This window comes from Motacilla alba, chromosome 19 (genome assembly GCF_015832195.1).
Source record: "Motacilla alba alba isolate MOTALB_02 chromosome 19, Motacilla_alba_V1.0_pri, whole genome shotgun sequence".
NCBI lineage: Eukaryota > Metazoa > Chordata > Aves > Passeriformes > Motacillidae > Motacilla > Motacilla alba.
In genome coordinates, this window is record NC_052034.1 from 4622185 (window position 1) to 4646700 (window position 24516).

Consider the following 24516-nt stretch of genomic DNA (forward strand, 5'->3'; position numbering starts at 1 on the left):
CAATCTCTGGCAAGGCAGGCATCCTCCGAAATGGCAGAGGAAATAAATTCCCCCAGTCCCTGAAAAGGAAAAGACTGGAGGCTCCTGCAGGAGGGAGAGCAGCCCGTGCCCTGTGAAAGCTGTCAGTGGTGCCATGTTGGCTTTGCTGAGGATAAGGAGCTTGCCTTCCTGCTTCCCCAGCCTGGGACCACGGGTTAGGGCAGGATTTCAGGGATTTGTCTTCCCTGGTTCATGTTCCAGTAGGATTTGCAAGGGAGAAGCAGAGTGGGCTCCTTTGGACTTGGCTTTACTCATGGCCTGACTTTTTCTCTTTCTCTCCTTGGGAAGTTAGGGGATGTGCTGGGAGCTGGACTGGGAGACAGGAAGGCACTGAGGTGGCTGTAACAGGGAGTCCCTGTGTGTGAGTCACTGTTTCTCCAGGAGTCATCTGCCCCTTTCACAGCTGTGATTTTTCAGCCCCTCGTTCACATGACAGACAATTTAAATGCGTGGTCCTGTGCTCAAGGCTTCACCTTGAAGAGCAGAAATGCCCTGGATATGTCACTGCCGTGGGGATCAACACATGTGGTCATGGTGGGTGAAAGCAAATTCTTTCTCCAGTGAAAATTCTGGCAAAAATTCCAGCAGTGAGTTATTGGAGGCACCATTTTGCTCTGTGGAGGAGCCCACAGCCTCTGCTGAGCTGTTGGCACAAATGCCTGAGGGCACGAAGAGAATCAGACACTCACAAACCAGATGAAACATCCCCATTACTCACTGGAAGCTTCCTGTATCCCATCATCTTCTCTGGGACTGCTCTGGTGGGGGTAAAATTAAACAAGCTGAAGAGCCACCTCCTGCCTACGAGGTGTCAGATGCAGCCTGGAGCCAACTGCTCCGTGCTGCAAATGCTGCTGCTCCCTGGATCTGACAATGAAGTTCTTTAGCACATTTAACAGGTGAGTAAGACATTAGAACAAGTCTTTCCAAGCATCAGCAAAAGCCAAAAGCTTGGTTTGGAATCCAGCAGGAACTTTCCTCTCCAGGCTGTGTAGCTCCAGGGAAGCAGTTGGTCCTGGGCTGGGCTGTGTCAGCTCTCCAGGCCATCCTGGGCACAGGAACTTTAGGTGGATCTGGAGGATGGTTTTTCATCTGGAACATCTGCTTTGGCTTTGGTGCGACTCTTCCACAAAATTAACTAAAGGTTCCTGCAGCACCCTCAGAGGTATTTTGGCTTCAAGCCCCAGAGCTGCTCACAACTTCCCCTGTGTCCTACACCCTGATGTCCTACAGCTGCCTGCAGTGACAGGTACCAGAACCCTGGCAGGAATCTGTGCAGGCTGCTCAGGGCTTCTTCTGGTCTCTGACCCCAACAACTGGGTGACTCAGCTCAGATCCATCACTTTGCACCTTTATATCACCCATGTGTATTCTCTGCATCACTGCACTGGATGAGGCAAGCCCAGCAAGCCCTGGGGATGGTGGGCAGCTGGCTCCCTTTCCGTGCTGCTTTCCAGTTTTAAAGGCCAGTCCTGGCTGAGCCGTGTGGCCTTTAAAGCTGGAAAGACGGAGCTGTTTGCCAGGCCACAGCACATCTGCTGTGATGACTCGTCTGAGACTGTGTGCCCCAGTGCAGAGGCTGGAGCTGTGCCTGAGTGAGGCTCAGGATGCTGGGAGAGAGTTTGGGATAAGACATGGCCACACTTTCTCTTCGGAGAGTGGTTCTCCAGCTGTGGCCACGGGGAAGAGCAACTGGAATGATTCTGCTGGACTTCTCTGTCTTCCTTGGGTGTTTTCTCATGCTTCTCTCTGTGATGGAGCATCTGGCATGGATGTGGCAGATCCTTTCCCCAGATGTGCTCTCTGGTTGGTGCACAGGATCCAGCAGTGAGATCCATCCAAGCCAGAGGTGCCTTGGTTTAGTCCCTGCAGCTTGGTTTGGTCCCTGCTGCAGTCACAGTTGCTCTCTTGGGTCACGCACAGCATTGAAGGCACGTGGGAACCACGTCCCCCAAGCCTGCTTGTGGGGTTAGTTGAAATTAAAAGTTTCTCTGAGACCTGTGCCTGCAGGCAGCTCTCAGCTGCCGAAACCAGGGTTACACCCAGCTGTGAGTGCCTCTGCCCAGCTGGGATGGACACCTTGGGGCTCCCTGCCCAGGAACCAAACCCCTCCGAGCTGTATTTGGGGCTGGGCAGAGCAAAGGGCTCCTCGGGTGGGGAACCAGCCCAGAGGAGTTGGGCTGTGATGAGGCCAGGGTTGAACCCAGCCCAGCTTCTGTGCAAGCCTGTGAGATTAAAACACAGAAGGGACGAGACCAAAGGAGGCAGGCGCTTTCCTTTGTGCTCCTCCTCCGAGCTGGCTCCCCAGGGATGGGAGGAGGCAGCCCAGGGCACAGGGAGGCACTGAGCCATGGCCTGCCTGGATGTTTTGCAGGGTCAGTGCAGAAGTTTCAGCTGGGCAGTGCAGTCGCTGCGTGGTTCGGATTGTTTGGGGCTCACTTGGTCTCAGCATCGTTCAGCTACTTCAGCTAAGACATGTTTAAAATGATGTGGCAGAAACAGTGTTATCCCCACTCTGGATCGTGCTGGAGCTTGGCTCTGAGTCCCGGTCCTATCCCGTTCCCATCTCCCAATCTGGGATGGGATCTCTCCATGCTATGACTCAAACTTCTCATGTCCTTTTCCCCTTCTGAATCCAGCTGTCAGGATGTGCTGGTGTCTCCCCCTCGCACACAGGAATGCAGAGCCGGCAGTGGCAGCCTGTCCTCCGAGCAATCGCTTCTCCAGAGCTGCTGCCTCCTGTTTCCTTCTGGAGTCGCAGGTTTTGCCGAGGGAGAAGCTGCCGGGATCCCCGCACGCCCCTCCAGCAGCAGTGTGGCAGTGCCAGAGGGCATGGGGCACCCCCTCCAGACCGCGTCCCCCCGGGATGTGGCAGGTCCCCGCGGCTGAGCAGGGCTCCCCTGGCCAGCTGGCTGGGCTGCCGGAGGCTCTTTGGACTAGGAATCTGCATTCCTGCCTCCCAGTTGTTTGCTCTTTAGGACGCTGTGTAAAATTAACAAGTTGTAAAAGTTGATTGAAGGCGGCGGAGGGTGTGACAGCGATTTTGGGAGCTGCGGGAGAGCCGCGTGCGGAGCAGCGGGGCCGGCCCGGGGGCAGAGGCGCGGCCCCGGCTCCAGGCGCTGCTCTGACCCAAAGCGAGAGCCGGGCTGGTTTCTGCTGGTGTCACCCCGCCAGCACCAGGTGCAGGTGTCCCCTCAGGCACAGAGCTCACAGCTCGCAGAGCAAGCCCTTCCCTCCCCTTAAATCTTCTGGCGGACATGTGGTGCTCTGGTGCGGGAGTTCTTCGCCCTCCACAGTGCTCAGGGAAGCTTTTCCCTTCTGCCTGTTTTATCAGTGAGGGGAAATAGAGCTGAGACCGTAGAGGGGATCAGCTTCATTAGATCTGGGAAGCGCTGGTTAGACTGGGGAACCTCACTGACTGCTGGCAGGAGGTGACACTAGTGAGGTCCTGGTGGCACTGGCACTGCAGAGTGGCTTTGAAAACACAGCAGCTGGTACAGTTAATGCGCAGCCCTCTGGGTCTCAACAGGCAGTTAGTGTGTGTTAATGTGTGTCCCGCTGTGTCTTACTCAATGATCAGTATGTTAATGTGTGACCCATGAATTAGCAGTTGGCTAATGAGCCTCAGCAGCCCGGCCAAGCAGCCGCCAGCCCCCAGTGGGTGGCTGGTGCTGGAGCTGCTGGTGAGCCTGTCTGATGGAGCAGGAGATTGGAAACGTCTCCCCTCCAGCGCCGATGAGAGATGAGATGAGATCGGGCTGGCAGTCAGGGCTGCTGCAGCCGAAGCGCCTCAGTCCCACGCCTGGCCCGCAGCCACGTGTCCCCGAGAGGCACCGCGGTGGCGAGGGGCTCTGGGGTGGCTCTGGGGAACTGAGCCCGGGTCACGGACGGGGGCACCAGACCACTTCAGCAATTCTCGTTTTCGGTTTTCCTTTGAGAGCGGCTGCGTTCGTGTCAGGCCTATTTTCATACCCAGCAGTGACTCGGAGGCAGGCTTTCGGTTCCTGCTGTCGCGCTGCACAGAGGGGGAAGGGCTCTATTCCCCGCTGGGGCTGAGGTGTCTGCTGCCACATCACCAGAATCATCCCCACCGTGTCATTTCACGCTGCCGTTCCTTCGGGAAAGTCGGGCACAGCTCCTGGTGTCCCTGCCACGCCCCGCTGGCATTGCCATGTGCCGGCGAGCACCTTTCGCTGCCATCGCGGTTATCCCGGCGCTGCCACTCACATTTCCACCCTGAAACAGGAAGTTTGTGACCCAGGCGGGTTCTCGGCGGCACGCAAGGTCCCTCTCCGCCGTTCCAGAGAGCCCTGGGTGCCAGTCACGGGTCACTTCTTTCCCAGCCTGGCTGCCGGCAGCCCGGGGCTCTGCCGCGTCCTCCCCGAGCAGGGCTGCACGTGATGGGGATGTGCAGAGCATTTGCTCCTTCCCTGTTTTTCATTCATGTGGGCTGGAAAAATGTGTTCATGAGACGAGTTGCTGTGGCATTATGTCATGGGCCTTCAGTTGGGCTCTTTTCCCCCCAGCAGATGAGCTGGATTTAAGCATGTGCTGTGCTGGCTTGGCAGGAAATCTGGTGTTTCCTACTGGTTTCTTCTTCAGGGGAGGAAGGAGTGATCCCACCTGCCCTTGTCCCCAGCCCCAGCCAAGGGTGAAGGGAGCTCTTCTGCTTTTTGCCCAATCATTTCTGATCCAAGAGGCTCAGATTTAAGCCTTTGTGGAGCAATGGCTGCACTGCAGCTGTGCCAGCGCTCAGCCCCTCCTGAAAACCTCATGGATGTGGCTTTTATTTCTGGAGATGTCTTGAGAAATCCCTCAGGAATGGGGTCAGGATGGGGCACCCATCTCTTCCCCTGACACAGGCAGTTCCTGCATCCCCTTCCCCACTGCTGCTGTTCTTGACCACATCCTGGCATCCCCTGGCACGTGGCTGGTGGTGGTGGGCACTCTGCTTGCCCAGCAGCCTGGGCACAACACAACTGCAGATACCCAGACTGGAAAATCCCTGGGCAGAAGTTACCCCGTGGGAATCAGGCTGGGTCTCCCATTAGCCCATGGAGCTGGGGGTGAAGCCAGCGGTGAGGTTTCCACCACTTCCCTCAGCTGCAGCTCAGAGCTCTCAGGAACTTTCAGGAGGGATGTTTCCCATGACAGCCATTCCCACTTCGCTCGTGTTCCCTTTCCTTTGGACTTTCCCCTGCACACAATCGTTCCTAAAGGAGAGCCAGGAGGTTGGGAATGTTCCTGTGGTGACACTGGCAGGGATTGCTCCTGGCTGGATGTCACAAGCAGCAAAAGGCTGTCCTGGGAAAGAGGGTCCCCAGCAGCTCCTGGAGCTGCTGAGCTGGTGTCACCTTGTCCTTTGCTCCCTTCAGTGCACCTATTCTACCATAGGTGTAGAATCAGTGTTTGTGAATCTTATCTCATTTTTTTAGGTGTAGAATCAGTGGTTATGAATCTGTTGGTCCTCAAAATACTAATTCTTGTGATCACCCTGCTCACACCACCTCACTCTAGCAGCAGCTGCCTCCGTGGGGAGGACAGGTCTTCTCCTCCCATGCAGATACAGGGGCACAGGAGGATTTCAGGGGGACACCTACCAAGAGAGGCAGCCCCAGGTGCGGGTGCACGAGGGTGCCTCGCTCCGGCAGTAGCTGAGGTGGAAGGTTGGAGGTCAGAGGAGGGTCAGGTTTTTGACACGCACGGCAGCGACACGCTGGTTAAAATTAGCCTGCAGAGAGGAAACTGGCAGTGCTGTGGAAGAGCAGAAGTTTCCTCTCTCGGCAGCCTGGTGCAGCGGGGCCAGTGCCACTGCCAGCCCTGGCTCACCGAGGCACGGCCCCATCGGGGACAAGCTGATGTGCACCACACCAGGACCAGGCATCACATGGTGTGTGTTCCTGGCTGTGAGGCACCCGGCCCTCTCCCCAGCTTCACAATCTCAGTCCTGGCAGCCTGCAGAGACCCTTTTGGGATGGGGGTCTCTGAGACTGCTTTGGTCTATGAGCACAGCAAACCCAGGGGGGTTTGGGGAGAGGGGAAACTCAGGCGTCAGCACAGACTTTGTGTCCGTAGTGTGTAGCGCTTTTAATCTCATTTGCTGACTTTCTCCCTATAAATCTGCAGCTCCCTGGGGGTGACACCAGTCAGCAGGAAGCACCAGGGGAGGGCTGTGCAGGTGCAGAGCCCTGCTGCAAGGGGACAAGGCTGAGCCAAGGCCAGGCGTGGCAGAGGTGCCGGCTGAGGCTGTGCCGTGTGGGACAGGGCTGGGGAGGCACCGGGCTCCTGTGCTCTGGAAACTCCATTTGAGAGCCTCATAAATTGGATAATTACCCAAGCTATTGAGTTTCCTTCAGGCCAGATCCGTCCCAGCCTCCCCAACGGGGCTCCCCAGTTGGTCTGTGAGATGGGCCTGTGGGACGGGGTCGGGCTGGAGGTGAGATGGGGCTCAGGTTTTCTCAAATGCCCCCACCCTCTCGCTCTCACACCTGCATCCCTCCACAGCTTTTAGGGGGGAAATCCAGCAATGAAGCCAAAAGGAAGCAGAGGGATAGGCCACATCATTGATCTCTCCTGGTTCAGCAGGATTTTCCCCCATTTGCTGGGGCTGGGCAGGGGGCTGGCTGTGCCCTGGGAGTCCTGCAGCACTGGAGTGCTCAGAGGAGGCAGGACGGGATCGGTGCTGAATGTCCTGACTTTGCCTGCCTCCTTTTCCCTGGGGACTACGAAGCGAGGCAAACCCCTCCAGCCATGTTGAGAAGAGGGGCACCCCTCACATCCCTGTGGTGCTGCCTGCATCCCACTGGGCTTCCTATCCCAAACATTTCCCCCTGGTTGTTACTCATCCATTCCCCTTTGCACTGACTTTGTTTTCCTTTCCCTCTCCCCAACCCCCTCGTCCTCACCCCGTAGGTTATTGCAGCCGACTGCAAGAGGGTCACAGTTCTGAAGTATTTCCTGGAAGCCCTTTGTGGACAAGAAGAGCCTTTGCTGGCATTCAAGGGTGGAAAATATGTGTCAGTGGCACCCGTCCCAGACGCCATGGGAAAGGAAATGGGAAGCCAAGAGGGAAAACAACTGGAAGATCAGGTACCGTGCGGGAAGAGCGCGCCTCGGTGAAGGAAGAATCACCCCTGAGGGGCCCAGCCTCTGCCTGCCCTGCAGCTCCCGCTATTTATAGCTGGCCTAGCTGCGTGTGCATTTTATGGGGGGAGGCAGGGGGGGAAAATGGTGCACAGCCCTTGTCTCCTGAGTGTGCTTCGCTCGTGCCCTTTCCTGCCAGCCCAGCCCGCCCGCCTCTATCTCGCACGCCGCTATGAGTTCCAGATGCTGCTCTCTGCATACCCAGGGTGGGGGCAGCTTTAATAACGTGCAGCACCACGGCCCCCAGAGAGGAGGTGGGCGAGGGGGTGTCAGGGTTCAGCTTCAGGATCAAGTTTATAGCCGTGGAGCTCGTTGAGCAGAGGCCTGAGCTCCAGCCTCCAGCACACGTACAGGAAGAGCTGACATTGGCGCCCCGTCCCTCCCCTGCCTCTCACATCCTGATGTGATTAAGGAATTCAACTCTTGTTTTTCTGCCCTTGCTTGTTCCTGTAGGCCTTGCTTCACTCCAGGCTCCGTGTGTGTGTTTAAGGGCCCTGCCAGCTGCTCTGCAGGTTGACTCCTTTCTTCTGTTTAATCTTGCAGTTGGAAAGGCCAGGGAAACAGGAGAGAGGAGCAGAGGCGTTGGGAACGGGAGGCTGGGTGGGCTGGTGCTGCCCAGGCTCACTCTGGCTCCCTTCCCTGTGCTGGGGCCGGGCACTCAGAGCCACGGGGATGTCACCCTGAGCAGGGACAGCACCTCCTCTCTGTCCCATGGGAACTGAAAGTCAGAAAGCTCAGAGAAGCCCAGAGCAGTGCTGTACTCAGCACCCTCCTTGTCCCAGCTGAGCAGGGGACAGCAAATTCCCAGGCAAGAGTTATCTCTGTAAGGTGGGAAACCTTGATCTTTGTCCTACTCTGGAGAAGATGCTGGAGGTTCTCAAGCTGGCATGTGGGATATGGGGAGGTGTTTAGGTTCTTCCCAGTGTCATGACAGGGATGGTCCTGTTCTTCAGAAGGCTCCTTTTGTTGGCTCAGTCCCTCCAGTTCCTGCTGGGAGCAAGCACAGTACCAGGAGAGCTCCCTCCTGCCCTATCCCCACAGTCTCTGCTCAGCTGTGGGAATCTCTCCATGAGCTCGTTGTGCAACCCTGGAGCTTCCCTCTTGGGCTCTGATCTCAAGGGAGCTTGCAGCTCACCAGAGTGATCACCAGCACTGTGGGACAAGCAGGTCCTGACCCCCCCCAGCAGATCTGCATCAGACAGAGGCTTGTCCCTGAGGCCCTGGTGTGACACTCTCCCTCTGCAGCATCCCCCCATCCCCTGTGGTCCAGGCTGTCCCAGCAGAGGGAAGTGAGCCTGAGGGCTCCCATCTTCCTCGTTCCCATGGCTGAAAGGTCACAGGGAGAGAAGAGAAGGTGGTTCTGTGGCCTGGGTGAAATGATTGAGTGCACGACTGTGCAGCACTGGGGTTGTTCTAAATTAGGACCACGAGTCCCTTCTGCTGACACGCGTTGTGGCAGCCTGCACAGGGCAGGGAGTGTAGCCCTGCTCTTATCCCTCTGTGCAGGATCTGTCTCCTGCAGCCCTCCAGGGGCTCAGAGCCGGTTTTTCTGGCCAGGTGCCATCTGGAAATTCTACCCAGCCCCATCACAACCCTTGGATTTTGTGCAGAGAAGGGAGGATGGGTAGTGGCATGGCTTGGGAAGGCCACCCATGGTCACTGGGGAGCGAGGTTGGCTGCATGAGGTGAGGGGTCTGCAGGCAGCAGTGGAGAGTTGGGCTCCTGGGCAGCACATGTGGGACACATGCTGAGGAACAGGCACTTGTGGGCTCCCCTTTGGGTGTGGAATGACTGGGGAGAGCAGCAAAGCTTGGGCAGTACATGGTTGTGAGTGATGGCCAGTTAGACACCAGCCACCACCTCCCACCCTCGTGTATCCCAGAGATTTGGGCATGTGGGGAAAGGCCAGTGTGACCTCCACCTAAGGTAGGAACAGCATGGCTCCTTCTGGGATCTCCAGGCAGTGCAGGCATACTGGGAATGGTCTGCAGAACTGGTGGGGAAGGGTCTCTAGGAGAGGAAGAAGATGCAGTATGGTCCAGATGTGCTGGTGTGGGCAGGAGGTTGGAGAGCCAGGGACCCTTGAATTTAGCAAAGACAAGGTTCCTGGACAGCAGGAGCACGGCAAAGGCTGACTAGAAGTAGGGTGGAAATGTTAACAGAGGAAGTCATTAACTGTTAAAATGAGTGACCTTGAGACACGGTGGATGCTCCATCATGTGGAGCTTTAAAATCAAGATTTTGGACATCTCCTTTTGAAACATCTGTTCCAGACCAGCTGGAAGTTTTGGGGTGGGGGCAGGAATCTCTCTGGCCTTCTCAGAGGTCAGAATGGAGAAGGGCACCTGAGTTAGTGGATCTGAGGTTCCTGTCAGGATGAGCAGCCCGTGTGCCCTGTGGGATGAGGCAGCAGTGTTAGAGCAGCCTTGTACTGCTCTGGTGCAGGGAGGTGGGAAGAAGCAGCCTGAACAGGGATGTGCAGCCTGAGCAGCCAGGCAAAGCAGGGAGACAGGGAAATACCATGATTTCACAGAACTGGAGGCAGTAAAACATCAGTGACTCACCCAAGGCTGTGGGAAGAGCCTTCCAAGGTGAGGAAGAGGGTGTGATTTTAGAACAGAGCATAAAGCTGGGCTGCCCCTGCCCAGCCTGGCCGCTGCCTTTCCTGCCCATTACCTCCTGTCTCACCTTGTCATTTCCTGAAGGTTTACTATTTATTTGGCTTCTTTTGGATGTTTAGAAATAGTCAGTCACCCATCAGCAAGGGGTGATGGACTGCTGACAGGGATTTGTCTGCTGGAAAAGGAAGAGCAGAACAAGAATGATCCCTGCCACCGGCATCCCTTACAGTGACTGCCCTCCTGTTCTTTTCTCTTTCTGCATTTCCTGGAAGAAGGAGGATGATGTGAGGATTGAGGCCTTTGAAGATGACTCTGAGACTGAAGGCAGTGGAGGAGAGATGGACATCAAGGAGCTCAGAGCCAAAAAGCAAGCACTGGCCAGGAAAGTCGCTGAGCAGCAGCGCCGTCAAGACAAGATTCAGGTAGGATGGGCTGATCCCACCTTGCTGTGCCAGTGGTGCACAGCTGTTTTCCTACCCTGCTTCAAAGGCCTCTTGGGATGTCCCGTGGCTCCTTAACCTTCCTGAGTGTAATGCCACGTGCTGCCTCTGTGAAACCCAGCAGAAAACAGCTTTGGCCCTTTGGAAGGTCCAAATCTGAGTTGCTGTCCTCACCCTGTGTAAGAAATTAGGGTTTCTGCCCTCCCAGGCCTTGAAATGAACACTTTGGGGACCCTCTTGAAGGCAGACACAGCTTCCCTATGGAGCTGCCAGCACACCCAGGAGTGGCAGGGCAGTGCTTTGGCTGCTGGCTGTAGTGCAGTGTGTGCCAGGCAGCGAGCTGTGCCCCAGGGCAGCAGCTCCTCTGTGTGTGTGCCAGTGAGCCGTGCCCCCACCCAGGGCAGAGGCTCCGTGACAGAGAGATTTGGTGAGAAATCAGCCTTCCTGTGCAACGGGGCACAGGCAGACAAGGGAGAGGGTGGGACGTGAACAGCAGAGTTCATGCAGGAGCCAGCGGTGGAAAAACAGTCTGCGAAGGGCTGCTGCAGCCAGAACGTTGCCATCGTTATGGGGACAAACAGACGGGATGCAGGTGATCCTGGCCCGGCCCTGGCCTGATGAGAGCGTGTTTCCCAGTGGGAGCTGGTGAAGTAAACTGGTTGAACTGGGAGCAGATGCCTGGTGATGCACTCTGTTGCTTTAAGAGCAATCTCACATGCATGGATGGCTGTTGGCTGCCTCCTCACTCGCAACCCCTCTTCCTCCAGCTCGCGGCCCAGATGAGGATTTCTCAGCAGAGGAAAAATTCTCCCTGGCTCCCCTCCCCCTCACCTCCGCCCTCTCTAATGCCCAGGGCCCTTCACTTCCATAATTCTTCATTTTCCAGCCTTGAACGTAAGCCAGACACATCTGTCTGGCCATATGCGTGAACTCTGCAGTGTGTGCCGAGGTGGTTGTAAAACAGGGCTGCTGAAGGCCCTACTGGGAGAGCCTGCACATGTGTACCCTCGGGCTACTGGCGCCGGGCCCAGAACCACTGCGCTTCGCTTTTCCAAACCCACCCCAACCTTTGCAGATTTCGCCTTTTTTCTCTTTTTTTCCTTCTTTTTTTCTTTTTTTCATTTGAATTCGGAGCAATCCGTATCAAGGCAAAGGTAGAAGTTTGTGTGCCGGGAGGGAGGGGCCGCCCCCACAAGCCAGTCCATTATTGTTGGCAGGTACCTGGGTCACGTTAATACGAGGAGGAAGAAAGCAGCAACCAAACGAGTGAGAGATTGGAGAGATGGGCTGTAAATTAAAGCGGCCTGAAGCCTTCCAGCCTCCCATGGTTGTTAAGCGGGAGGTGTAAGTAAATTCCCCACTTCCCAGTGCCTTGTACAGACACAGCAAACAGGAACTGCACATGTTCGGGGAGGGCAGCGCGCCGCAGCTGCGCCGGGGCCCCCCCGGGATGGCCGCTGCCCATTCTGCAGGGAGAGTGGGGGCTGCCTGATGTTGTCAGGGGCTTGCTCCCCCCGGCCTGCTCCTCCCTTCCTCCTCAGCCGTGCTGGGGCCGATGCTCGCAGGCGGAGAGAGGTCAAAATGAGGGTGTGGGCAGCTTCAGGGGCTGCACAGCTGAGAGCTGAGGTGCACTTGGAGGCTGAAGGCGCGGGGTGGAGGAGAAGTCCTCGGGGCTTCAGTAAAGTCATCCAGGCCGTGGCTGGCTGGGAATGGCCTGGAGCAGAACATGTGTGCTTGCCCCAGTGCTCTCCCTGCCCGGGTACCGACCACGCAGCTGGAGCAGCAGAGGAGCTGGGGTGGAAAATGCTGCTGGGGGAGGCCAGGTTGGAGCCAGCTCAGCATCCACCCCCTCCACTTTCCCACTTATAACCTGTGATCCTTGACCTTTCTGCTCTTCCCAACAGATTTAGTGTTTCATGGGAGCTGGAGACCTTTTCTCTTGCCTGTTACAGCCTCTCATTCAGTGCCCACCTAGGGAATGTCAGCCGCTCTCCAAGTCACCCTTTCATTTTTCTGGGGACAAGCCACAGCTCCATCCAAGTCCAGCGGATTTGGCTCCTGGCTCAGCACACGGGACTCAGCACCTTGGGTCCAGGTGCTGTGACTGCCTCCTGTGGAGTCTGTGATGGTGTGTGCAGTCCCCCAGGGTGCAAAGCCTTCATCTCTTGGCTGCGTGGTTTCTTTCTGTGCCCAAGGAGAGCGCAGTGTCACAGCCTCTCCTGGGACTTGCAGAGTTGTACTTCTCATGGATCAAGTCGCTGCCTTCTCCCCTGCAGGTTTTCCTGCCTTTGCCCTGCTCCCCAGTCTCTGGCAGCCCAGCTGTGCTGCTGATTGACACCTCGAGGGGGATTTGAGCTTCACTGCTCTCCTTAGGCCCCTATCCCTGTCCTGGCTATCTGCAGGACTGTGGCTTGAGCTGCTGGGGAAGCACAGATTCAGGCAGGATAAATGGCAAGTGGGGTGGCCCTCAGTCAGCACCAGCTTTAGAGGGAACTTGGCTCAGCTCCATTCCCTTGCACAAGCACAGACCCCAAAACCATTGCACTGAAAGATAGACCAGAGCAGAGCAGGGTCAGGTTTCTCGTGTCCCTGGTCAGCTCTACATGCAGAGCAGCTCCTTGGCTCCGCTGCCAGCCTGCCACTGCCCTCACCACCTTCCCACGCTGGGACAGAGCTAGTGACAGCTGCTGACAGCAGGGATTCATCAGCACGAGGTGAAAGACCAGGCACACCCCTGGGTGCTGCTCAGGTGTTCGGAGCGAGGAGAGACCAGGCAGGCAGGTGGACAAGAAGAGATGCCAGCAACTCTGCTGGGGCAGGCAGCTCTCTCAGACAGGGCTGTCCCCAAGCCACAGCATGTCCTGCTGCTTGGCCAGCCCTCGGTCCGTGCTGTTCAGCGTCCCCTGTCCTTTGTGCCGCCGCTGCGCGCTGGGAGCGGTCGAGTTTCCTGACCGGTTGAAAACATCCCACCTGAAACATAACAGGCTCTTCCTCTGGATGCTGCTATTGTTTTGCTCAGCATTACAGAAGCAGCTCAACCGGGGCGGCCAATTATGACATGTCTTCCCAAAATAGCCGCTCTCCTGTCCCTTCTGAGCCCACGGAACGGCCGCCCCCTTAAGATGCAGCCGCTCCTTTGTGGCGGTAGTGTGAGTAAGTGGCTAAATTTAGCCGTGTCCCATTCACGCTCTCCCTCCCCGCAGGAACAATGCGGAGGGCGCACACGCACAGCACCTGCCTGGGAGCGGGTGCCTGCTGCCTGCGGAAGGCGCACACCCACCCACGGCGGCTCCGCCACGGCGGCGGCCCCGGTGTGCTACCAGGCACGGGGCACGTTTACTCCCGAGGAAGACGCTGGGGACGAGCCTTGGGAGGAGGAAGCCCTGGAGCAGAGAGGCTTGGAGGAGGCATTGTTCTCGGCCCTGGAAAATCCGATCCCCGCGGAGAGCGCGGGCTTGGAAGGGGCAGCGGCGCCGGCTTTCGCCGCGGTTGGGGAGAGGGTGGTGGCGGGAGAGAGGTGGTGGCAGGATGGTGGCAGGCCCTTCCGTCCTGGCTGAGCGGCGTGACCCCGTGTGACCTGTCGCTTTTCTCGTCCACCTCTCTGCCATCCCGGCACCACGGGCACAGGAGTTCTGGGGTCCACGTGCGGAGCTCCGGGGTCCGTGTGGAGCCTTCTCCTTTTCTGTGCTGGTGGTGGAGGCTCTCAGTTCGCCCCCCTGTCGCTCTGCACAAAGTCCTGGCTTTTGGGGGACCCGTCTCCTGCCCACGCTGGGAGACTTCACTCGGGCATCGGCTTCCGGGGAATTCCCCAGGTGATCCCAGCTGATGGATGAGCTGGGAATTTGGGACTGTGTGTGCAGGAGTGTCTGATCTCAGTGCTGCCACCAGCTGGGGCAGCCGGGGGAGCCACCTCCGGCTCCGGCCCGGCTCCTGGGAGAAGCCCCCGTGGCCGGAGCAGCGGGATGGGGAGGGGGCTGCGGGTGGGATCAGCCCTGGCTCCGCAGCGTGCGGGTGCAGGAGGCCAGGGCGGTGGAGCTGGCAGCCCAGGGGAGGGCAAGGAGCCCCTGGTCTCAGAGGTCCACTGCCACGTCCAGCACTGTGGGGTCACCCTGCCACTGAGTTGAGCCAAGCCGAGCCTATTTGTTTAACCCAAATAAGCCAAAGCTAAAATCCGGCTGTCCCAAAACACTTGGGCCAGGGCGAGGCTGTACCTCTGCTGTTCCATCCACCCTGTGCTCCCAAGGGTGGTTTCCAAACCTCACCTCCCATCAGGACACACAGGCCACCGTCTCCCTCTCCTTGTTTTAGGGACACTGAGGCACCGTGGCACCAGCAGCTCGCTTCTGGCAGCCCTAAAAGCACAGAAGCTGAGTCCCAAACATGAACATCCCGATCCACACCCGCATGCCCCCCCTCCTCCCCACAGGACCGTGCCCCACTGACCGGCAGAAGGGTTAAGGCAGAACTGGCCTCCCCGGTTCTGCCGCACATGGGCTCCCTTTCATCTCTGGCGTGGGGCCAGCCAGCGTCCGCATGAATCACAGGCCACTCCTCTCTCCCCCAAACCCCTTGGCCGGAGGCTTCTGCAGCCTTTTACTCACACAAACAAAAATAAATCTCGCTGCCGGCCTCTGAACTCTGCAAAGGCGAGTTTCCCTCTGGCTCCCCGAGCGGCCCGGAGCTGTGCGCGGGGACTTGGCACGCTCCCCGCCGACCTCGCTCTTTCACTCCCGGCGCATCCTGTGTCCTTCTCTCACCGGGCGGCCCGGCGAGCGGAATGGGACGTGACGGCCGGCACAGGCGTTGCTGGCGGCTGCCAGGAACCGGCCGGGTACGGCCCGCGAGGGCCGCCGGGGCAAATGCCACACACGAGGGTACTGCCCTGCCCGCCGCCACCCCGGCCGCGGGGGTAGGTGAGCGTCCTGCTGACCCTGCTGAGGTCACCTGCGCGGGCTGGGGTGAGTCACAGGCTCAGGAACTGTATTGGGGTCCCCTCCTGCCACCAGCTCTTGTTCACATAGGATTGTCACTGTTCAGTGGAGACTGCGTGGTTTCAAGCCCACTTCCTGCAGCTGCAGGGCCATCGACCTCTATGGCAGCCCCACGAGGGACTTGCCACTCTCTGAGTCTCTGCACTGGTCGCTGGGGCTCTTCTGTGTCTCCCCAAGGCAGGTGGAGCAGGCTCCAGTGCCTCCCAGGGACGAGCAGCTCTTCCCACACCCCAAAACCCTGTGGAGACACCCCAGCTGCTGTTCTCCTTGCGGTGAGGGGGCAGCAGCAGCTCCACGCTGGGGTTGGTTCCAGGTTGTCCCTGACTGTAGCAGTTCCTGTGGCACCAGTGAGTGCCAAGGCAGAGCGCAGGCAGGGATGGCATCTAGCACGTGTCTGGTACCGAGCTGCAGCCTGGGGACACTGGTGTGTCCTCTTTGTGATGGGCAAGGCACGTCCTCCCGCTGGCATGCAGCAGACAGGACCTAGCATGCTCCCTGCTCTGCCTGCCACCCCTAAGGGTTTGTGGGAGCCACATCCCCAGGACCAGCACTGCCAGAAGGAGGGTGGGAGGCACGTGGTGAGGTTCTGCTTGCTGCCTTGCCTGGAGACACTTGTGGGAGGTGGCAGCATCAAGCCGCCTTGATTTAAAGCCAGATGACAACACTTGGAAATGAATTAAAAACCACTTCTTTCCATGGCCACTGCTGGCCCATGCAGCTCGTTGTTCCAGTGCGCCTCCGAGGGTTTGGCATGACTGAGGGAGGGTTGGGATCCTCACTGTGGGCAGGGGGAGCTCCCCATACCGTTGGGCAGGACAGGGTTGGTGGTCACCACGAGTGCCCAGGGCACATCTGGTGGGTCTGAGCCCACTCTCAGAAGGGTTTGCCTGGTGGATGTGTTCCACAGCAGCTCTGCTGTGCTCCATGGGTGACCGGTTCCTATTAGAGGCAACAAACATCAGCGAGTCCAGGGAAGCTATTTTTAAGCAGAGGAAGCACTAGAATAGCATCCTGAGTTTTTTAAGCCTGTGGCTTACTGAAGAGCCCAAGTCCTTCGAGAGCCTCGAAAGTCATACGTGAGCTCTGGGGTCCCGTTTTGGCAGCTGGCTTTGGCCAGAGGTCCAGGTGCAGCCCAGAGGGCAGCCAGCGAGCCCCAGCAGACCCTCCCTCTGTGACTGTGAGCACCTCTGGTCTCTGTGGGTGTGAAGGGCTCGACCAAGGACAGCGCTGTGAGTTTTCAGGGCTGGAACCCACCTGGTTTCCCAGCTGGATGGAGTCGGGAAAGGCAAGGCATGTGCAGGAGGTGGTAAGACAGTGAAGGAGATATTCAGCCAAGGATTCCTACCCCAGAGACCTCTGGCTGCCTGCTTGAGGTCCCTGTGTTAGGAGGCTGTTGGCAAGACTTATGCATCCCAAACTGGTTTGTTTTGTCTCTTGTCACCTTGACCTATTTCCATGTGAAGCCCCAGAACCCCTGTCCTCCCTCCCCCTTGGCACCAGTGCAGATGATCCTGGCAACTGCCAGTCCCATAAATAGGACAATTCCCAAAATACCTCCGTTTTCAAGGCTGGTCCCAGTTCTCCCAAAGCCTGGACAGGGCTGTTTTTCTAGGAGAATGTTTTCTTGGCTTTTGCCATCCTGCTCCCATGTGTACTGTGGGCCTGCAAGAGCTGATGTTTGGGGTGTGCAGGTGGGATGGTTGCTGCCTCCTCCCAGTCCCCTTCCCATGGATCTGTACGTGCCAGCCAGGCTTATCTTCTGCTCTCAGGGTCCACAGGTCGTAGGACTGACATCCTCCTCACTCACCATGTGTCCTTCCTTCTCCTCCAGGCTGTGCTGAAAGACCAGAGCCAAATGAGGCAGATGGAGCTGGAGATCAGACCTGTCTTTCTGGTCCCGGACACCAACGGTTTCATCGACCACCTGGGCAGCTTGGTCACGCTGCTGGACTGCAGGAAGTTCATCCTGGTGGTGCCCCTGATCGGTGAGTAGGGCCAGTGCTGTGGTGTGGGCTTCCCCTCTCCCCTGGTGTGGTCTGTCCCTCCAGGCTGGCTGCCTCTCTCCATGCCCCACGTGCCCTCAGTGCCTGTGTGGTCTGGAGCTGGTCAGCTTGTGCCGTGGGACTTTATCCTGCCCTGTCTCATCCCAGTCGTTGCTGGCATTCCTTCAGCCCCTGTCACCCTGCTCCCTCCCTGCCAGCCTTCTGCCCACAGCACTCAGCAAACTTCTCCTGGTGCTGCATTTGGGGGTGCCAGGGGCTGGCAGAAAGCAGATGGGTGTCAAACAGGATTTGGAGGGAATTTTGAAGGGAGCAAGGAGGAGGAATTGTTAAACAATCAGAGCAGATAGCTTATCCCAGCTGAGCTGGGGCTTAGGCAGGCTGAGCAAATGGCCGGCCTGTGTCCCAGCGTCTCGGAGCTGCTCAAGCCCAGCCCTTCTTTTTATCCTTATAAAGCTCGCAGTAAAACAGCAAGCTGGTTCCCGTTATTGGTAAACACTCACCCTGGCAGATAACGGCTGTGCTGCTGGGTGGTCTCCCGGCTGGCGGCAGCCTTGGGTCCTTGCCTTTGCTCTGGCTGTTTGATCCCGCTCCGGGCCGGAGGTGCCGCTCCTCCTGCCAGTGGCACCGCGGCGCCTGGCACGTCCCGGTGCCAGCCTGGCACTCACAGGATCCCCGGGGACAGCAGGAGAGGCTGGGGCAGGAGGGGGCTGAGCGTTGCAGGGCCCATATCCCATCCACGGCCCGCAGAGGCTGGGGGCAGCTGGGTTCTGTGGGTGTCCCGGCAGTGGGGTGGCACAGGTGCACCCCGTGGCATGCGGGGGCGCTGCCCTCCGAGCCATTGCAGGGGCTCCTTCTCAGCTCGTGGTGTCCAGCAGACAGCTCTGCCCGTCCCGGAGCCAACATGCAGCTGCTGCCCTTTCCCTCAGGCTGAGCAGCCCAGCTCAGGAGGGATTCTTGGGGCTGGCACCCCTGGGTGGGGAGAGCAGGGCTGGATGCCTGCCCGGCTCAGCACAGGAGCTGCCAAGTTGCTCCGTGGCTTGGCACTGCAGAAGCCAAGGGAAGGCAGTCAGCAGCACCAGCAGAGCCTGGGAAGCCCTGGGGGCTGTGGGGCATGTTAACACCTGGGAGAGCTGGGACCTGCCCTGGAGCCATGGCTTTACCTCCTGGTGCACTCCAGTGGTTGCTGGGAGGCTTCTCCATCAAACCCCAGCCAGGGGCAGCAGGAGAGCTGACAACTCTGGTCCTCCCCCTGTGCAAGATACTGCTGCCCTCAACCTGCTAAAGGAGCCTGGCCTGTGCTGCCACGGGTTGAGCACTTTAGTGGCCTCCTGTCCTTCTGCCTTGTCATATGGGGACAGAGTTGTCCCACTGCTGCCACAAGCCCCCCAGAAGCACCCCAAAGCCAGCCCCTCCCTGTCCATGCACAGGTTGGTCACATTCCCCCTCATCCCCTAGGACAGCCATCAGTACGGGCAGGAGGAAGCCATCCCTTGGGCCTGTGGCTGCTGGGGACAGAGGCCTTGGTGCCATGTCCCACGGGCAGAGTGGAGAGAGGCCCAGTGCCCTTCCCCCGGCGCCGCTCCCTGCTCTTCCTGGGGATGCAGCAAGGGGTTAAGCGCTTGGCTTCTCGTTGGGTTTGTTTCTCTTGCTCTTTAACCTGCTCCGTGCTCCTTGAGCCTGACCCCGCCATGGAGAAGCCAGGCCTGGTGCAGAAGCACAAACAAGCCTCCCCTTTGAAGCCTGTTTAGCTTGGAAGCAGGAAGGCGGATTTCGGGAGGGAATACCAGCTTTTCCTGTTTGATGTTCCGTTCTTGCACGGCTCCCCCCACCCCGGGCCCAGCCGTGCATTGTGTGGAAATGGCAGCATCAGGTCGGTAGCAAGAAGAGTCTCCAGCCAGGGAAGAGCAAAGCAGCTCCACGCAGATTTAATTGGAATACCCAGACAGTGAGTGCCAGTCTCACCATGGAACAGAGCGATCACGCAGGCTCCCCGGGCAGTGATTCACAGCACTGGGGAGAGGCCTCAGACCCCGAGCTCTCTCCCCGAACCCCCCAAGGAATGCATAGTTCCCACTTGAACTCAGGACTTGGCTCCAAGCTCGGAAACAATCTTCAGAAATGAAGCCATGGCTCAAACACACACACACACACACACAGAGAGCGTGGAGGCTCCCTCGCACACACGTGCACACCAGCTCTGTGCACACGCAGCCCCACACACCAGCGCAGCCAGGGGACACTCGTTTGCACATCTGGATGCACATTTGTGTGCCCAGCCCTGCTGCCAGCTGTGAGGCCAGGCGCACAAGGGTGTGTCCAGATGTGCTCACGAGCGTCGTCGCTCGCACACGCAGGCTGGCTCTTCCAGCAGCCCCAGCACCCAAGGGTTGGTCCCTCCTGGAGCTCTGGGTTCCCTTGGGCTCGTCAGGATGGAGCAGCTGGAGTTCCCAACCACTTGGCAGCAGTACAAGAGGTTCCAGTCAAGGTGAACAGGCTGGGAATCCACCTGGATTCCAAGCTCGTCTCGAGGCAGGACAGATGCACGAAGCCAGATGGGTGAGGTGTTGAAAGGAGCATGTTCCCTGCCAGGAGCACGGGGTGGTGGCTTCAAGTGGGAAAACAGGCCTGGGATTTGTGTGGGAAATAGTGCCAGGGTGGGAACTGCCTGCTTCCTGTTCCCATGTGCAGCCCTGCAGTCAGAGGCAGGCCATGCCACACGGGCAGGAGGCACGGTGCCACGGGCCATCGCTGTGCTCGGAGATAGAGGAGCAGGATGCAGGAGTTCAGGGTTTCCTGACACCCCCGGGCATGGATGTGCTGTTGGCATCGTACAGCAGTGTGGGCTGGGGGTCACAGCGATGCTCCCCAGGGTTTGGCAGGGCAGAGCCCGTTGTCCTCACCAGCTACACTGCGGGGGTGAGATGCCTGTGCTCCAGGTGACCCACGGAGGTGGAAGGCAGCAAAGCTTTTCCAGACCTGCAGCCAAGTCCAGGAGCACAGGGACGCTGCAGCAGCTGAACCCAGATTTCCTGAGCCAGCTCCCAGTGCCCCGGCCCTGAGGCCTTGGCAACTTGCGTGCTCCAGCAGCAGGTCACGGGAGCACCTTGTCCCATAGTAACTGTACCTCCTCTTCCTGTTTGAAGTGATAAACGAGCTGGATGGCCTGGCCAAGGGCCCAGAGATGGAGCACCGGGCTGCAGGCTATGCCCGCCAAGTGCAGGAGAGAGCCAGGAAGTCCATCGAGTTCCTGGAGGAGCGATTCGAGAGCCGGGACAACTGTCTGAGGGCTCTGACCAGCCGAGGCAACGAGCTGGAGTCCATCTCCTTCCGCAGTGAAGACACCACTGGCCAGCAGGTGAGGGGCATCGGGGAGCTCTTGCCACCACCTCCTCGGGGAAAACCAGGGACCCTGCGGTCTGTGAGCTCTGGCAGGGGGTGGCTCTGTGCCCTCACTTTGCAGGTGGCTGAGCAGGCCCTTGTGGCTCATCTTGGGGCAGCCCTGCTCTCACTGAGCTGTGTTGGGGTGTCTCGAGGCGGTGCAGCAGTCAGGGTGGTGGGGGTGCCAAGTTTTCCCTGCCAAGGGTAACCTTGCCCTTTCTTTTCCAGGGAAACAATGACGACCTGATTCTGTCCTGCTGCCTCCACTATTGCAATGACAAGGCCAAGGATTTCATGCCCTCCAACAAAGGTGGGACATCCTCACATCCTCTTTGTCCCTTCTCTGTTGCATTCCACAGACTCCTCCCGTTTGTCTTTCATGGCCCCTGGATCTGTTCCCTCCTGCATTTTGCCTCTTTCAACACCAAGGTGCCACCTCCTGCCTCCGGTCAGCCCCAGGCTGTGGCCCTCCCACCTCATTGCCAAATGTCACCTCATGGCACCTTGGGGATGGCCCGGCCTGTGACAAACCCACCATAAACATCCACAGATCCATTTTTGTGGTGACAAAGGGCCAGAAAATGCCTCCTCCCCATGACCCCCGGTGCCTCCTGTCCAGGATTCTTTTTCCTCTGCATTCCTGGTTGGCATCAGCCATGTGTGCTGGGACCAGACAGCCTCCAGGCTGTTGCCAGGGCGGCAGGGATGGGAATCACATCAGCAGCTGCCCAAGAAATCAACCCGCATTTGTCAGCACGAATTCTTAGCAGCTTAACTTGTCAGATTCACAGAGAAACCGTCACCAAATGTTTATGTGCAAATGATGCTGAATTTTGAAATCATGAGGATTATGGGGAATGGGGCCTGACAAGCTGACAGCCTCTGGTTTGTAACAAGGAGGCGCGTCACCAGCGCGGGGCAGAGGATGTTTATTGTTACACATTTCTTAAAGTGTCCGCGCAAAACCTCCCGGTCCCACTTGAGGCAGCTCTCAATCCCTGGCCTGCCTTCCCACTAAGCCCCCAATTCCCTTTTTTCCAGCAGGGGCCAGCCAGGTGCTCACCTGCCATCCCCAGCCCCGGCACGGTGACCATAGCCCGCGTTCCTGGCCACCCTCCCCTTCCCCTCGTCCTGCTGCTCCCTGCGCAGCCAATCTGGGCCCATGTTGGGCTCCCATAAATTCTGTTTTTTCCATTCCCGTCCTGGCTCGGAGGCACTGCGTTTCCTGTGCTCATAGGAACAGTACTCTGGTCACAGGACCCAGCTGCTTACACATAGCCCATATGCTTCCCCTGCCTCGCACACACGTAAGCGTGGCTCCCACATCCCGGCCCGGCGCGTTGCGTGCGGGGCAGCTCATCCATCTGGGGGCAAGATCCCTTCGGTTCTTTCTCAGGCATCAGCTCTCGGTGTCTGTCTGAGCCCCAGCCAGAAACGCCTCGGTGTCAGTGGCGACTCCAAAAAAGCTCCGCAAAAAATAAGGGGTGGCTTTAGATCTTATAATGAGATCAACAGAATAATAGCACCAGCTTCCTGCTGGAGCCAGGGTCGCAGGCCGTCTTCCTGGCCTGGGTCAGGCAGGGACCTCCTCTTCCCAGCCTGTGGCCAGTCCACCACCCCTGTGGGCAGCGGGCAGTGGTCACAAACCATCCCTGGGCAGCACAGAGAAGGGAGCAGATGGCCTTGGGGATGCAGGGCTGTGCCCGAGGCCCACCAGGAAGCTCGGCAAGGAGCAGGGAGCTGAGAGCCGGGAGCAGGGAGGGTAGGGGAGCGCACCGCGGGATCCTGGAAGGCCCGGGGCAGGTCTGAGCTTCACCGTGCTCCGCGTGTGTCTCGTTGCAGACGATCCCATCCGTTTGCTCAGGGAAGTGGTTTTGCTGACGGACGACCGGAACCTGCGAGTCAAAGCGCTGACCCGCAACGTGCCGGTGCGGGACATCCCCACCTTCCTCAAGTGGGCTCAGGAGGGCTGAGGAGGCCGAGGCGGGCCCAGGGCCCCTGAGCGAGTCACGCAGCCCCTGACGGCGGGAGCCCGGCTCCAGCGGCCGCCTCGCCGCGCCGCCACCGCCGCCAGCCCACCACGAACAATAAACGCCACGTCTTCAACCCACCCCAGAATGGCCGTGCTGAGGAGGGCCCCCCGAGGGCAGAGCAGCGGGGAAGGTCATTGCTGTGGATGGTTCACGTGGAGGCTGGGCCGTTGAGGGTCCCGCCAGCCTTTGGGCAGTGCCGGCGCGGAGCTGGAGAGCCCCGCTGGCGAGGGAAGCTTTGGGTGAGCCCCGTGCTGGATCACCAGCCTTTCGCTTGGTTTGCTTGGGTGCAGAGAGCTCGAGTCACGCCTTGGTGGCTCTTCGGGTTTGTAGGCTGCGTAGGGCAGAGATGGGGGACACGCCGGCACAGACTTTGGGATTGTTTAGTCCAGCCTGTACCCCTTGGAGAGGCCATGGATTTCAAGGGCAGGTTTCCTCCTGCCCCAGCCTATTTGTCCTGCATGGCCAGACAGCCCCAGGTCCCCATCCCCTTGCCCAGCGTGTGCTGCCCCATGCAGGAGTGCTGCTTGCAGAGGGGTTTGTCCTCTCCGTGCTGCGGGGTTTGCTTGTTGAGTTTCATTTTTTCGGTGTAGGTTAGTTTTCAGGTGTGTGCCCTGCCTGCTTTGCTGGGGGAGGCTTTGAACACCCCCACAGCTGCTTTGTGCTGATCCCCTGCCCACCCCAGCTGTTTCTTGCCCCTTCCCTTCTCCCCCAACCCCTTAGTCCTGCCCTGCTACCTTTAGGCACGCTTTTGACCCAGGACTCAGTGTGAGGCTAACAAAATTCTCCAAGGACCCCAGGACCGGCTGTCCCATGGGTACTGTGTGTCCTCACATTGCCACAGGCTCCTCTTCATGTGGGATCTGGCTTCTGCCTGTGGCTGCAGAGTCAGAGAGAACCACAGAAAGGCTCAGCCCCATTATTTGCCTAGCTGAGAGGGTCCACGGATGGAGCCATTGCCTCGTCCCTGGGTCATTTTGCGCTTGGATTTGGGGTTGGGGTGCTGCGAAGCCTTCCACACCCCACGTTGTCCCATCACCAAGTGTCCCATCCCCAGTGACACACCAGATACAGAAGCTAAGAGGGAGCATTAACCCCTGAACCAGAGCCCCTGGAGCTCTGTCAAGTCCCAGTCCCGTGAGCCAGGGTGGGAGTAGCCCCGAGGCCACCCCTGCTCCCCGCTGGGGCGCCGCAGCCATGGCAGGGAAGTGTCGGAGGTGGCAGAGGAAGCAGCAGGACAGAGCCAGCGTTTTCCTTTCCTGTGTGGGTGGCTCAGACCCAGAGTGTGCATCAGGAAGCCCACTCAGCCCTGTGCCAGCCCCCCAGCCCACGGGCAGGGCCGGCAGCAGGGGCAGAGCCTCGGCAGCGTGATGGACGCTGGATATCCCGTGCCAGAGCAGCACCCAGCCCGGGGCAGCGGGCACAGAGACTTTGGGGTGCCCAGGGCTGCCGCGGGGCACACGGAGCCATTGGCACAGCACCCACGCCCTGATTCCTTGCCCACGGCCGTGCTGGCTGCCAGCTTTGCAGAGACTTTGCCTTCTCCTCCACGCCGGGTGTGTTTCAGTGTTTGTTTTCTTATGGCGCTGCCCCAGCGCTGCCTTCCGAGGCACTTTCCGAGGTACCACCAGCCTGGAGGGCCCTGCAGCTCTGCCAGATGTGTCACAGGCTCGGCCATGGGACAGTTTTGGTGCCGCCAGAGCAGGTGGCACAATGGAGAGCAGAGCTTGAGCGCCTGGGGCCATCCCTGCCAGGCTGCTGGGAGCCCTTGTCTTGGGGCAGCGCCCGCGCTCGGGATGTGAATTTGGTTTTAATAATTTTTAGTATTAAACATGTGTCAGTGCAGCGTGCTGTGTCATTTTTTGTCAGCC

At 58.7% G+C, this 24516-nt stretch overlaps 1 protein-coding gene across 2 annotated transcripts in view; it reads left to right on the forward strand.

The window, feature by feature from the left end:
- Positions 1-24490, forward strand: part of SMG6 (SMG6 nonsense mediated mRNA decay factor) — a 105742-nt gene extending 81252 nt beyond the window's left edge. Inside the window, exons 14-19 of one of the 2 annotated variants that reach the window (XM_038157601.1) lie at positions 6952-7128; positions 10076-10225; positions 17066-17219; positions 20381-20592; positions 20844-20925; positions 22458-24490. In XM_038157601.1, the coding sequence (XP_038013529.1) occupies positions 6952-7128; positions 10076-10225; positions 17066-17219; positions 20381-20592; positions 20844-20925; positions 22458-22588 (906 nt within the window). In that variant the 3' untranslated portion in view covers positions 22589-24490. The remainder of the gene's footprint in view (positions 1-6951; positions 7129-10075; positions 10226-17065; positions 17220-20380; positions 20593-20843; positions 20926-22457) is intronic. The other variant, XM_038157602.1, reaches the window with a different exon arrangement.
- Positions 24491-24516: the final 26 nt, after the last annotated feature.